Raw genomic sequence first — 14581 nt, 5'->3', positions numbered from 1 at the left:
TAAGGGCATTCTCAGGCATGCAATCCAAAGTGTGTGCCTCATACACTGCGGCTCATCCCCAGCATCATCCTCATCTCTGCTTTAAGACTAGGAACATATCACTACAATAACACCGCTCTCTCCCTCTCTCCCTCCTTTGCACCGCCCCTGCCTCACTGCATGCATAGTCAGTGCTGCCCCTGCCTCACTGCATGCATAGTCAGTGCTGCCCCTGCCTCACTGCATGCATAGTCAGTGCTGCCCCTGCCTCACTGCATGCATAGTCAGTGCTGCCCCTGCCTCACTGCATGCATAGTCCGTGCTGCCGCTGCCCGGGATATTGATGTTCTGTACGCCGCAGTCAAAGTGCCGGGTTTGCGTGACGTCAGCCTCGTGGCCACGCCCTATTTCGTTCACTTGTTGTTTCTTTGGTTTCTTAGCGACCGTCATCGCTCGGCTCCCCAGTGACAAGAGGTTCGTGCGGTAGGAAGTCCCTACTCCCTGCGAACCCCATCATGCACTGCTCCCCCTAACCCCATAATGCACTGCTCTCCCTTAACTCCCTGCTAACCCCATACTGCACTGCTCCCCCAACTCCCTGCTAACCCCATAATGCACTGCTCCCCCTAACTCCCTGCTAACCCCATAATGCACTGCTCCCCCTAACCCCATAATGCACTGCTCCCGCTAACCCTTTAATGCACTGCCCCCCGAACCCTGTAATGCACTGCCCCCCATAACCCCATAATGCACTGCGCCCCCTAACTCCTTGATATCCCCATAATGCACTGCGCTCCCCTAACTCCTTGATATCTCCATAATGCACTGCTCCCTGCTAACCCCATAATACACTGCTCCCCACAACCCCATCATGCATTGCTCACTCCCTAATGCCCTACTAAACCCATAATACACTGCTCCCCCCCCCCCAACTCCTTGCTAACCCCATAATCCATTGCATACCCCCTAACTCCCTGCAACCCCCGTAATCCCCTCCCTTCCCCGATACCTGGACATACCTTCTGTGTGTGACCAAGGCGACAGATGGGGGATTATTATTAATGTCAGGGAGGACCTAGCTGTTAAAGCCCAAAGAGTTGGAATTTTTGGGGGGGATAGGGGAGAATCTGGTTTAATTTATTCATACTGTAGAAATACAGAGATAAGTATATATTCAGAGAGGCTGTAAGGTTTTGAAATGCCAACAATAACAAGTTCCTTCGTATAATTCAGATGATATTACTGGGTGGGTACAAATGACCAAGTGTTTTTTATTTTCAAACTCAGGACTAGTACTAGCAATGGCACAGTTTTATATTATAACATACAGTTCTTTAAAAGAAAAAAAATAAACTGCTCAATTAACAATTTTACTGCCAGAGAGGAGCATTGTAGGCTCACCTGGCAGCTAAAGTGTTACATTACATACAGTAGATGAGGTTGAAAAAAGACCTATGGTCATCAAGTTCAACCTATGTTTAATCAGTCACTCACATTGAGTGAGGCTTACAGCGTTAAGCCTTTTTTTTTTTTTTTGCTGCAGGGACCCTGAAGACCTGTCAGTCCATACCCCACCGCAGCCCCCTATAATACATGCCTCTGAGGCCGGCAGCTCAATGCAGAACCAAACAGATGCACTTGTCACACACATGTTAATGATATGTACTACAATTGTATCAGGGAGCCCCCCAAAAAACATTAATGAAAACCATCCACCAAGGCCTAAAAACTCTGTTTATATTGTTACTATGTATCAACCAAAAATGTATTTGACGCAGCACGGGATGTTTCATTGTGTATGTTAACAAAATGTATTATTTTCAAGGTATGGCTATTATAAATATGACACTAATTAATCATTTTATATTTACTAATACTAGTTTTACATAAAAACACCTGTAATTCAGTTTTAATTGAAATTGTATCAATCAAGTATTTAATGTGACGGGATGTATCAAAAATCTTTTTTTAACCAATGAACTATGTCATATGTATGAACTCACAAAATGATCTTCATGCATAAGACACACAGTTTATGAAGGTTTGTACTACTTTAAAGCTGCAAGTAAACAAAGTAGTTCCCAGAACACAATAATAGAAAAAACTGGTAATCAGCAAAAATGGACATTTAATGTGAAAGCATATAATCACAAAAGGATATAAAAAATGGAGAATGCGGGAGTAAACATTACTCCAGGTGCTAAATGACACCTTAGGGGAAAGGGTGCAATGAAGGATCAGCAATGGGGAAAACAAAGGTAGGGAGGGGGTGTAACGGGGTAAAAAGCAAAAACGAGGATACAAATGATAGGCAATTAGAGGGGGGCAACATTTCGGGGATGAACCCCTTCTTCTGTCCCGTTCCCTACGGTCTATGAAACCATAGTTACCTCCCTCTACCTTGATTCTAACCTCCAAAAAATGCACAACAGGGTAACAAAAAAAACTCAACCAGCTCAATAAAGGAGTAAGCCCAAGTCCTCCCTAAGTCTCCTGGTCAGAGAGCGTATCGCACAGCAGATGCTAATGCCAATTATTGACTATGGAGACATAGTATATGGCTCGGCTCCTCAAACCCACCTTAGCAAACTTGACACCCTCTACAATTCAATTTGTCGTTTTGTTCTCCAATGCAACTACAACACACATCACTGCGAAATGCTCAAAGAACTAGATTGGTCAACACTAGAGTCTAGGCGCAAAGTTCACCTTTCCTGTCTTGCCTTTAAATTCTTCATGGGCAAGCTACCTAGCTACCTGAACAAGCTCCTCACCCCTACCACCTGCAGCACTTATCACCTGAGATCAGACTCCAAAAGACTATTCATGGTCCCAAGGCTCAACAAAGTATCCGGACGTTCCTCCTTCTCCTTTCGTGCACCCCAAAACTGGAACAACCTACCAGAGACTCTCACATCCACCACCAGTTTAAGTTCTTTCAAATCTAAGGCTGTCTCACATTTGAACCTGGTCTGTAACTGTTTCATACGCTCATAATATATATTTTCTTTAACTGTGCACGCAATGTCTTGTATTTAATGTATACCCTGTTCATTTATGTAACTGTACTTGTAACCATGTACTATTTGTTTTACTCTGTGCCCAGGACATACTTGAAAACGAGAGGTAACTCTCAATGTATTACTTCCTGGTAAAATATTTTATAAATAAATAAATATGCCAAACAGGGTAGAGTCAAACACAGTAGCCCTGGTTAAAGAGTCTAGATCAATCAAGCATGGCTAGCAAACAGAGTTCAGCTACAGTATAACTTCTAAGCACTAAGAGTCCAAAGAACAGCTAAATGCTCATGAGATTCATCGCAGCTGGCAGCAGTTTTCCAGTGTTTCTGTCAAATCGTGAGCTGGTTACCTTTGAGTCTGGACTTATCTTGTTCACATTGAATCTAGCCTTTAGCTGTTTTATTGGACTCTTAGTCACTGAAATTACCCTCTCAGAGTGGTCTGCGCAAGGCATGACCCACTGAATCTAAAGCGCGAGCATAGCAATATTCCTGGTAACATACTGGGCACCCACACCCAGGTATTATCTTAGGCACGGACACACTTGATCCCGGGAACTATACCCAGATGACCCACAAGAGAACATCCCGGGACTATCATCTCCTTCCCCTTCATTATACCAATTTTCATCGGAACCCTCAGAATCCCAATTCTCCGGGGAATTATCTAATTAGATTGGTACTCCTCCATAATCTCATTGTCCCAGGGCGGTTGGGGCACAGGTCTATGGGCCATTACATATTTCTGATACCGGGCCAGAAAAGCAAAAGTCAGAACACCCGGCCACACCGAAGAACTATCTGTCTCAGGGGCTAAGGCCGTATCAGCCACGGAAGCGGCCACTGGTTTACGGGCCAAATGTTCAGTCATGGATTGGATAAAGGCAACAGTTCCTTTCACCGGAGCTATAGCGGTACTCACCAGAGCAGGAATCGAAGGATTCTCATCCGCCCCAGCGATCACCGTAGCAATGGCTTCATCGCCAGAAGATATCGCGGGATCCGGTTGCAAGTCCAGGACCTGCACCCGAAGAGCGTCGACATCCGGCTGTTGCGTAGGGGTGCTGTCTTTGTCTTTTTCAGCTTCCACCGCATGGATGTCGGCACCGGAAGGTACCACCATCTGTACCGGAGAATCCTTGGATCGGCTTCCGGACACCTCCACGAGGGGTAGGCTCATCCGCCTTTCAGGTATCACGGTCGCGGTTACTGTTGCAGGGCTCCTCCGTCTCTCAGAGCCATTGACATGATCCGTCTTCAGTCTCAGTTGGCATAATCAACAGCGGCCGAAGCCCCACCGAAGCGGTGCCTCCTCACCCCAGGTAGTCACCTTACCCAGGTGCTCATGGGATGGTTCCGGTTCACCGACCGTCTCTGGTTCCTCTGCAGGTACTGGAACCGTCTCAGCTTGCTCTGTGGTCATCGGGATACTCAAATCCCCTTGGGCCTCAGCTAAGGCGCAGGGACCCTCCGAAGCCTCCATAGTTGAGGTAGATTCAATAGCAGCAGTATCGACCGCCAAAGTAGAGGGGTCAGTCGCATCTTTCTCTGCGAATACTGTAGGCTGCAGTATCGTGGGTTTCAGGAACTGTGCTCCACAGCAGGCACACTTGGCTCCCCAGGTCAATTCGCCACTTGGTAAATCACACTTGAGGCATAGGCATCTGATGTACCTTTTTCCCTCCACCTTTACCACCAGGACCCCTCTTGGTCGCCGATAGTGGTCGAAGTCCATACCACCAGACATATTCAAGTCTTTTTGTAAGCACGGGCACGAGATACAGTACATTTCCTCCTTTCGCTCGCCAGACTCCAAATAACTGAGGGTGCAGTTCGCCACATCCGGTACCTCCCTTGTTCTCCAAAGTCGTTAGGCATTGGTCATCAGCACGCCCACTCGCTCTGGTGGAGATTACAGGAGGGGCAACCGGTGACATGGACGGGCGTGACTCTGGCTTCGGCCAGTCACATCGCTTGGGGGGGGGTCCTGGCTTTCAAGCCAGACCCTTGCAGAACTTTGTAAAAAGTTCACGTGCCACCTGTTTGCAAGAAGCACGTATGCTCTGCAGCATTGGCGGGAGACACCCCCTTAGCTCATGTAACTCACATAGCGCATTCCCGGGCAAGGGAACCTCCATTTTGAGCACAGTCCGTTCTCTGACCCCACAGGAGTCGAGATTCTTACGGGAATCCATTTCCTGTGGTCTCTGCGGCTTATAGATTAGCAGTCTACCAAAAGTAGGTTGCACCCCAGGCTAACAAAGCTCCATCTCGATACACTGCACACGATTGCAGTCTATTACAAGCACTCTGTGGTTCTTTAGTCTGGCTAAGGCTAGTAGTACTCTGGGCTTCTTCTAGCGGAGGTTCAGGCACCTTGTACGTCAGGCACCCCTCCTAAGATACTCCCTATCAGTACTCTTATGTCGCCCCACTCGGCTTCCGGCACCTCGGACCCTTCCAGAGGTCCCTGGGACTGAGTTAACCAAAGCACCCCCTGTAGGCGTCCCAACTACCTGCCTCAGGGCTACTTAGAACAGCAATAGCCCTTATCTCCAAATCATTCACCCGGGAAGTCTAGGCCATAGTTCCTTGCCGGGAGCGATATCCCCCTGACACTACACCTAGCCTCCCTCCTTTTATAGCACTTGTTCTTGAAGTGTCCCTTGTTACTTCCAGCTTTGTTTTGCTGAAAGCCTGTCCTGTTACAGCTCTCAGCAGCGCCTCCAAATGTAACAGTATTTCCCCCACGCAATCACAGATAGGGGCCATTACAGGGTGTGTGGTGCATATACCTGCTGGCAACAGGAGGGCTAAGTCATCCACTGATGGTAGTGGCGACACAGGAACAGGCTTCTGGGGTTCATACCCCACATATCTCCTTAGCAGTGCAGCACCTTCATCTGCCGTGGATGCCAGAAACTGAAGGTGATCTTCCACTGTAGAACTTATTACCTCTCCCCCCAGTAAGATCACGCACCAGGCAGGAGGTATATTGCAAAACAGGAACAGGTTTATTACTACACTCTGCAGTAACAGTTACAAAGCAGTCTTCTGCCGGATACAGTCCGTCAGGTCAGCTATCACTGAAGATGGTCCCTGGACCATCACTAAAGGCAAAGGGCACCCGCAGCCATCCTATCTCTTCCCCACCTCCCTATCGGAGGCAGAGGTAAGGTACACACTCAATCTCCCCTGGAGGGAAGAGAACATGGGAAGGCCCCAATCTCAGGCTCCCAGCTGTGTGACCTGCCTTCCTCAGAGTGGAAGGAACACTACAACTTTAGGGCTGTCCTGCCCTTAAGTACAGCCAGGAGGCGGGCACCCCGTTGTCCCAGCTACAACAGGATGTACCACCCCCTTCTTTCACTCAAGCGCAGTACCAAAGGTGAGGGGGGAAGACCCCATACCAACTACTGGCAACCTGATAGTACCAGGGTTTACTGCCAGCCCATTGGGTAGAATAGTAGCCAGGGGTGACCCTGCTACACTGATCTCACCAATTCAGGTCCTTGTATCTTCATATTCATACCTTAGGAATGGATTAGAATGCTATTGGGTGAAATAAATACAGGAAATATAAATATGTGGAAAACTCACACCACTCCTTCAAAAATAACCTCTTGGAATATTAAACTGACTAAACAATTTAAAATGTAGTGTAATTAAAAAAACAATTCTCACTTGTTTACATAATCTTGATTTGAAAAAAAAACCTCTTAGTGATCATACTTCTTACTGCTATTTATTTACTGTGCCCTATAACCACCAAGAAAACGTACATGGCATTACATAGTGAAAGGAACTCCTGGTAGGGAAATAACATATAGTTCTTGTTTTTACTCAGACATAACATAACAATTACAAAGTGTTCATTGTAAAATATTGTGTTATCTGAAGCAGATGCATATGGTAGAAATATTCGTCATTCGGTATGGGCCAACACTTCTTGCAAACGGAGGTGATTTTTATGATTTTGATGTTGTTTTATCTTATGTGTGTGTTATATCTATCTATCGTTACCCTAATGCACAAAGTGCTTTACATAGTTATAATACAGTCAGTTCAAGGATATAAAAGGAAAGAGGGAGTCCTAGCCCTAAAGAGTTTACAATCTACATGGAATATAGGGACCCTTACAGAATGACAATAGCAGTGGAACATCTTTGAGGGGGGGATGAAGTGCTTCAGGAGTGTGAATGGCTGCCTCAGACATAAATTAACCAAACATAAATTAACCAAGTGTTTAGCACTTCCATTACTTCCATTACAATTTTCAGGTAATTGTGTTAAAGATGAATTCTTTTGGTACAAGTTTGTAACCATGCTCAGAATACATCAAACCCAGCTAACTTCTGGAAGCTTATCAACAACATATTCCAGCCTTCTAACCATCAACAGCCAAGTAATATCACTAAGGGGGATATTACTCTGACAAACCCCACCGACATTGCAAATGCATTCAATGATTACTTTGTGGGGTGTGCTACTAACTTATTAGCGAAACGCAACCCAAACCATAAACCTGAATCTCATCCTGGGAGTACCCATATAGCCCCACACCCTCCCAACACTGCCCACAATTTTCAATTTGGCCCAGTATCCGAAGAGGAGATTACACAAGTGCTCCTCAAATTAAAACTAAGCAGCCAATGTGGACCTGACTTACTACAATCTAGGTTCCTACGACTTGGTGCCCCAGCCATTGCCAAACCAATTGCTTCCATAGTCAACTCTATCTTGTCTGCAGGCCATATCCCTAAGACCTGGAAAACTGCCAGAGTTGTCCCAATCTTCAAATGTGGGGACAAAAACACTGTCTCAAACTACAGGCCAATCTCCCTTCTCCCAATCCTATCCAAAGTCATGGGAAAATGTGTCCACTCCCAATTAAGTGATTACTATAACAAGACAAATTTCCTTAGCCAATTCCAATCAGGGCTTTCGCCCCAAACACTTCACGGTAACTTACCTGCTAAAAGTTTGCAATGAAATCCAGTGTGGAATGGAATGGGGTCAACTCACTGGTGCAATATTCCTAGATTTTGCAAAGGCTTTTGATATTGTTGATCATGCTTAACAAACTCCAGAGCTCTGGAATAGGGAAGCATGCTTTAAACTGGTTTCAGTCCTACCTATCAGGTAGATCCCAAAATGTGTCCATCTCAGGCTCTAAATCCAACCCAGATGCTAATGCCAATTATCGACTATGGAGACATTAGTATATGGCTCGGCACCCGAAACCCACCTTGGCAAACTTGACACCCTCTACAATTCAATTTGTCGTTTCGTTCTCCAATGCAACTACAACACACATCACTGCGAAATGCTCAAAGAACTAGATTGGTCATCACTCGAGTCTAGGCGCAAAGTTCACCTTTCCTGTCTTGCCTTTAAATTCTTTCTGGGCAAGCTACCCACCTATCTGAACAAGCTCCTCACCCCTACCACATGCAGCACTTATTATTTGAGATCTGACTCCAAAAGACTGTTCATGGTCCCAAGGCTCAGCAAAGTATCCGGCCGCTCCTCCTCTTACCGTGCACCCCAAAACTGGAACAACCTACCGGAGACTCTCACATCCTCCACCAGTTTAAGTTCTTTCATAACTAAGGCTGTCTCACATTTTAATCTGGTCTGTAACTGTTACATAAGCCTATAATATACATCTTCTGTAACTGTGCATGCAATGTATTGTATATATTGTATACCCTGTTCATTTATGTAACTGTAATTTGTAACCATGTATTATTTGTCATATTAACTATGCCCAGGACATACTTGAAAACGAGAGGTAACTCTCAATGTATTACTTCCTGGTAAAACATTTTATAAATAAATAAATAAGTTGCACAACTGTACTAAATACATTAACACAACAGTAGTGCAAATTCAGTCCGTTTTGTGTCTGTTTGACCCCTTGGCCTTTAATCAGTGTTGCACAAACAGCTTTGGCATCTAGGTTTTTAGATTAAAATTCCAGGTCCATAACCACTGCCTTCTTCCTTTGCCGTTTAACTTTTGATGGTACTGCAGTGATTTGAGAGCTTTTATTGTTGTTAATAATCTACTTTAGAACAAAATATGTTAGTTTGCAATGTGGATGTCTCTAATGTATGTGTGTTTTGCGTTAAGGTTTTTCATAAATTGGACAAGAAATGGATCATCATTTTACTTCGAGGTTTAGCAGACCACCCGTTCCAGTTGGAAATATAACAACAATTTCAAAGGTAGTTGTTTTTCCTATATATATATATTCCCCGTTTTCATACCCATCATCTGTATTAATATTAATTTACTCTGTCTCTATTTAATCAGCGGTGCTTTACCAAAAGACACCTTTCTGTCTATTCACTTGCAGGGGCTGTAAGGTGTCTTGTGGCTAAGGCCTGCTTAGTAAATACGGGGCAGACCCACAGAGCACCATTAGGTGACTTAAGTAATGCATTAATGTATATCTTCAAAGGCTGATAACGAGAGAGAATCTCCATTGACATAATTCACACATATATATCTCCTCATACATGCTATCCAATCAGACCTTGGTCTCTCCAACCAATTCCAGATCTTAAATGGCGGACATCATTTTTCTAGGTTCCTGGCATGGCCTTTAATGTTTGCTAAAGCTAAGTAAATCTGGTTCACTATATTCAAAAGAGAAGCCACGTATCTCTAACCACTTCCTTAGCATCACCATCCATCTTGTTGCATGTCCTCAATTATCCTTCAAAATCACATTAATGAGGTTTCTTTCCAGTAGGATTTCTATGATCAACCAGTATTAAACAACACGTGTATATATGTGTGGTATGGGGGTAGGATTTAGAAAAAAATAGATAAAACATTGTGTGGGAGATAAATCCCAATTTTAATCATATACAGATAGGAAGCACACCAGTCTTAGACAAATCAATATTGTATTGAAACGTGCATATACAAAAAAGTGACACATACAGTACAATCCGTGATGGCATATAATAACTTAGTACAAAAATAGAAAAAAAACATGACGTTTTGGTCAGTAGCCCTTTGTCAAGAGGTGGTAGGATATGTAATGCGTGTGATGAGTACAGTGGAAACATATGCTAACCTTCTATAGTGGCTAAGCAGTAACCCAATGTTACAGCCAAGTACACTGAATAATCAGATCTTACAGTTTAAACAAATACATTTTATTGCACCTGAGCTCTGTACCTGTAGATGAATCAAATGAATAAACCAAAATGTGAAGCATTGATATCTGGGTCCCCTTATTTCCAAATAGGTTTTTTTAGTTAACCAAGTATACACATAAGGGTTTATACTCAAAGCTCCGTTTTTTGACTTGGCATCTGTAAATGTTAACGGCTATCTTCAAAACTCACTAACGCAGTGTTACGTTCTGTGTTCAGCTGTAACAGGCCCTTGCGTTAGTGCGAATGATGACAAAGAGAGATTATACAATACGTGGGGGAGATACCTGGCAAATATGCAAATTAGCTCATTTGAATATAATTTGAATCTCTCCTCGGAAAAAGCACGTTTTCTGGATGGGAGTAATGCCCACACATAATTAACGATACATTATTGGATTCCAGCACAGTGTTAAGCCTATGCGACTGAGACATACACAGGTTGATGTTTTTGCATATCATTAGATTTGTGGATATGTGTTAACCTCAGGGATATAACGTCTTCTACAGGCTTAGGTAAGGTGGCGTTATGAACTCTGACTTAACAGAGCTCTGTGAATCTGGCCCTACTGTATGAGTCTTACTTTCTTGCACAGTCATTTTTATCGGTTGATCTAGCATTTGATAACAAGCCAATTTTTAGAAACTATTGGCTCAAATAGAATCATGCTGAATGTGTCAATTTGACTCACTGTCAGTGTCTCAGTATTTTCATCATTTTTAGTTGAAATCGCAATGACATATTTTGAAGACAAATACCTGTAAGAGCGCCACCTTTCTCTTACTGTTGCACACTGGTGGAACAAAGGTAAATGGCTATTTATTGCTAACTGGCTGAATAGTTTATTTACAACCATGTGTCTCTGACAGCTTTGTGCAGAAAACCGAACGTTGGTTGAAAAAATTGAACTAAGAACTATTAAATATCAACAATTTATATTTTGCTGCCACAACACAGAACACTGTACTTATGAGAATGTCTCATGTCCTGAACAAAATCAAATGTATGGAATATAAATGTGTGTGCAAAGTGCAGTGGTTGAAATGACATAAATACAGTAGTTGAACTGTTTCTGGCACAGAGTAAAATTCCCTATTTGTTAAATATTGGTGAGAAGCTATTTGGACCATATATTGGAAATATATAGGCCTATACAATATTTATGATTACAAAGCAGAGAATGAGAGGAGGGTTCTTAAAATATGTTTTTTTCTTGAAAGAGGTACTATAAGTGTGCAAATAAAAAATGAGTTATACCTGGTGCACCCTAGTACCATAACACTTTGATGACTTACACATGAAACTAGCACAAGGTCTGGAAATGGGGGGTCTTGCATTTCAGAGATCAGGGCCTAAATCATGATAACTTCCCTTGCACTATATGCATAAGATGGCAACTTGCCAATTCATAGACATCAAGGGAAGTTACCATATAAATGATACGCGAATATGGGGGTTCCCAGCACTCAAAATAGATTGAAGCCCACTGCTTGGCACTGCTTGCTGCATCATCAAATGTTCACCTAATACAAATTATGTTTCTATTGGCATTTAACCTCTTATGTCATTTTCTCAATCTATGTTGAGTGCTGGGAACCCCCATATTCTCGTATTCATTTTTTGGGAGGGTCTAAGGTCCCTCTTAGTTCCCGTGCACGATACTTCCATTGATTTCTTTCCTATACACGGGGGAGTGCTGCCTATCACCCATACTTTTTACAATATAAATGATGTTAACTTTGAGTGACTCGACACCAGAATTCCACCTTCCTATTCTTCACCGTGTGGTCGGACGTTGTAATATAATTTGTGATGAAATCAACGGGGTTGATTTTTTTTCCCCTTGCGAATTACATTGAAATAAATCACAAAACAATAATTAACTACTGCTGCGAACCATAATTAAGACCCATTAGTCAGACACCTTCTGTTTTATTATTGTGCCATGAATGATATCTCCAATTCATTCCATAACCGCATCCATAACTATGGGATGACATTTGTGATGTAATGATAAATCAGAAAAGGTCAGATTTATGGGTCTCCGTTGTAGTTTGCAAGAGCAGTTAATTATAGTTCAGTGCCTCACAATTCTTAGCTCACCAGAATAACAGCCTTTTCCACAGTTTTTAGTAACTGAAAATTGGCTTAAACATTAAATTCTCAGTCTAACTATAATTTACTATTCCATTATAATTGTAGAACAAGGAACCTAATTAATAAGGGGTGTCAAAGTCTGTAACTTTTCCCTAGACAAGAAGAATACAATTGATTATGTTGTTTTCTTCTTTTGTGTGTTGTGTTATCTACTGTACAACTTGTACACATCGAGTAACTTTATGAATCAGACACAATACAGAGCAGTGCCCAAACATTATAAATGAAGAATTAAGAAATATGTATTGACCTACATTTTATTCCACTAGGCATCAGTCACTCACCATACAGAGTCCGAGTACCTTTATCGGACCTGGAATAAATGACATATTTTGCATGTACTGGTAGCTTGTAGGGGATGATAATGAAACTTCCTCAAAGTTGCAGTTTGCCATGGAGACCAAATACCAAATATACTGTAGGTATGTCGTATTTTAAGAAGAATCTTTTATTTGGCCTTAAAATCAATCCTCCATAGGGAACATTTGCCTTGTTCCATTAAAAGCTGTACCTGTATACTGTACAGTACCTGCAAAACAGTTCAGTGGATATTGGAACAAAGTCATACTGCAGGGGGGGCCAACTCCAGTCCTCAAGGGCCACCAACAGGTCAGGTTTTAAGGATATCCAAGCTTCAGCACGGGTGGCTCAATCTTTGAGCTGCTGGTGGCCCTTGATTCCTGGAGTTGGCTACCCGTGTCATAGTGCTACAGAAACGTAACTCCAATCATTTGCAGCATGAACCTGTCATTGCATCTAACATTTTAGAAACGACGTGCTCATTTTTGCATTATTTCTGCCTTGTTATCATGATAGAACTATAACATTTTTATTCTGGACAATAAGTCCACCTCCTTGTTTAATGCTAAACATTAAGATTTCCAGCAATATTTGACTTCAAAGGTTTAAACTCAGTGTTGTTTCCCTGTGGTATATAAATCACTCCTTATGCTTCTTCTTTATTCTTTAGGGTAGTTGTTGCAAACAAGAACCATTAATTCTCACGGCAGTGGCTTTGCAAGATCACATTCTGCATAACCTTCAACTCCAGCATCTCTCATTAGCTGATCCATGTAAGAGAACGAAAAGCCTGAGAGAGAAGGGTTACCGGCCTGTGAGCAAAAAGACAGTAAATGCTGTGGTAGACACAGGAATAAGAAGGAAAAAGCCTCATAAGACATCAGGACTTAATACAGAAGAAGAATATGTTCTTGATCCTACTCCTCCAGCACTAACATTAGGTACGTAATAAATAAGCCATTAATTTTTAGAAGCATTGATTTCTGCATATAGAAAAATATATATTTCTAATCTGGAATGGGGAGAGAGTAAGTTCAATAAAGGTTTGAGTTTGCAGAAATGCCATTGTAAGTTTTTATCATCTGAGAGACTTTTCACCATTTTACCTGAAAATGTTATACACTGACAAACTAAACACTTTGGTTTTTTTTAAGCTTATCAATGAATACTCTGGGGCCCAGATATGCTAAGCTCTTTAGGCTATTTAACCTAAAATAACGTTAGGGTAATCATAACACCTATTCATAGATACATAGTTACAGAGATACATAGTAGATGAGGTTGAAAAAGACATATGTCCATCAAGATCAACCTATGCTAAATTTGGACGACAGATACTTAACCTAGATTTGTATTTACAGTATTTTGATCCAGAGGGAGGCAAACAAAAACATATCATCCAATGATGTCTCATAAGGGAAACATTTAAATGCCTTCCTGGCTCCAAATAATGGCAATCACATTTCTCCCTTGATCACTAGCCTTCCCATGTTTACTTATGTAGTATATCCATATATTCCTTTCCTTTCTAAAAAGATGGCCAGCCTTTTTTTTAAGATATTTATTGTATCTACCATCAGAGTCTCCATTGGTAATGAATTCCATTGTTAAAAAACACTTTCCTTTGTTGCTGGTGACATTTCTTTTCCTCCAACCTTGAAGGATGACCCAGTGTCGTTTGTATACACTAAAAGGGAATAACCCAACGCAGTGCTGCTCCTTGAAATAACAGATAATTAAATGTTTTCGGGCGTTAGTGCTAATGATATGCATGTCCACTAGAGGCCATTCCGGTTAAGGGACGGGATCTAACTTCACGTTATTTAGGTCATACCTAAAGATGGCATTACTCCCACCCAGACCCTGAAATATTAAGTTGTTTTAACATTTTTTTATTCCTCTGAATACCCAGCGTGATGACGCAGCAGCGCACCAGCTGTTGCGTGATGA

At 42.4% G+C, this 14581-nt stretch overlaps 1 protein-coding gene across 2 annotated transcripts in view; it reads left to right on the top strand.

The window, feature by feature from the left end:
- The first annotated feature begins 390 nt into the window (after positions 1 to 390).
- Positions 391 to 14581, top strand: part of RNF32 (ring finger protein 32) — a 74995-nt gene continuing 60804 nt past the window's right edge. The window contains exons 1-3 of one of the 2 annotated variants that reach the window (XM_075587856.1): positions 391 to 453; positions 9137 to 9231; positions 13302 to 13572. In XM_075587856.1, coding sequence (XP_075443971.1) covers positions 9160 to 9231; positions 13302 to 13572 — 343 coding nt within the window. In that variant the 5' untranslated portion in view covers positions 391 to 453; positions 9137 to 9159. The other variant, XM_075587855.1, reaches the window with a different exon arrangement.

Source organism: Ascaphus truei, chromosome 2 (genome assembly GCF_040206685.1).
Source record: "Ascaphus truei isolate aAscTru1 chromosome 2, aAscTru1.hap1, whole genome shotgun sequence".
Taxonomy (NCBI): Eukaryota; Metazoa; Chordata; class Amphibia; order Anura; family Ascaphidae; genus Ascaphus; species Ascaphus truei.
Note: the sequence above shows the minus strand (reverse complement) of the source record. Positions and strands in the feature narration are given on the sequence as shown.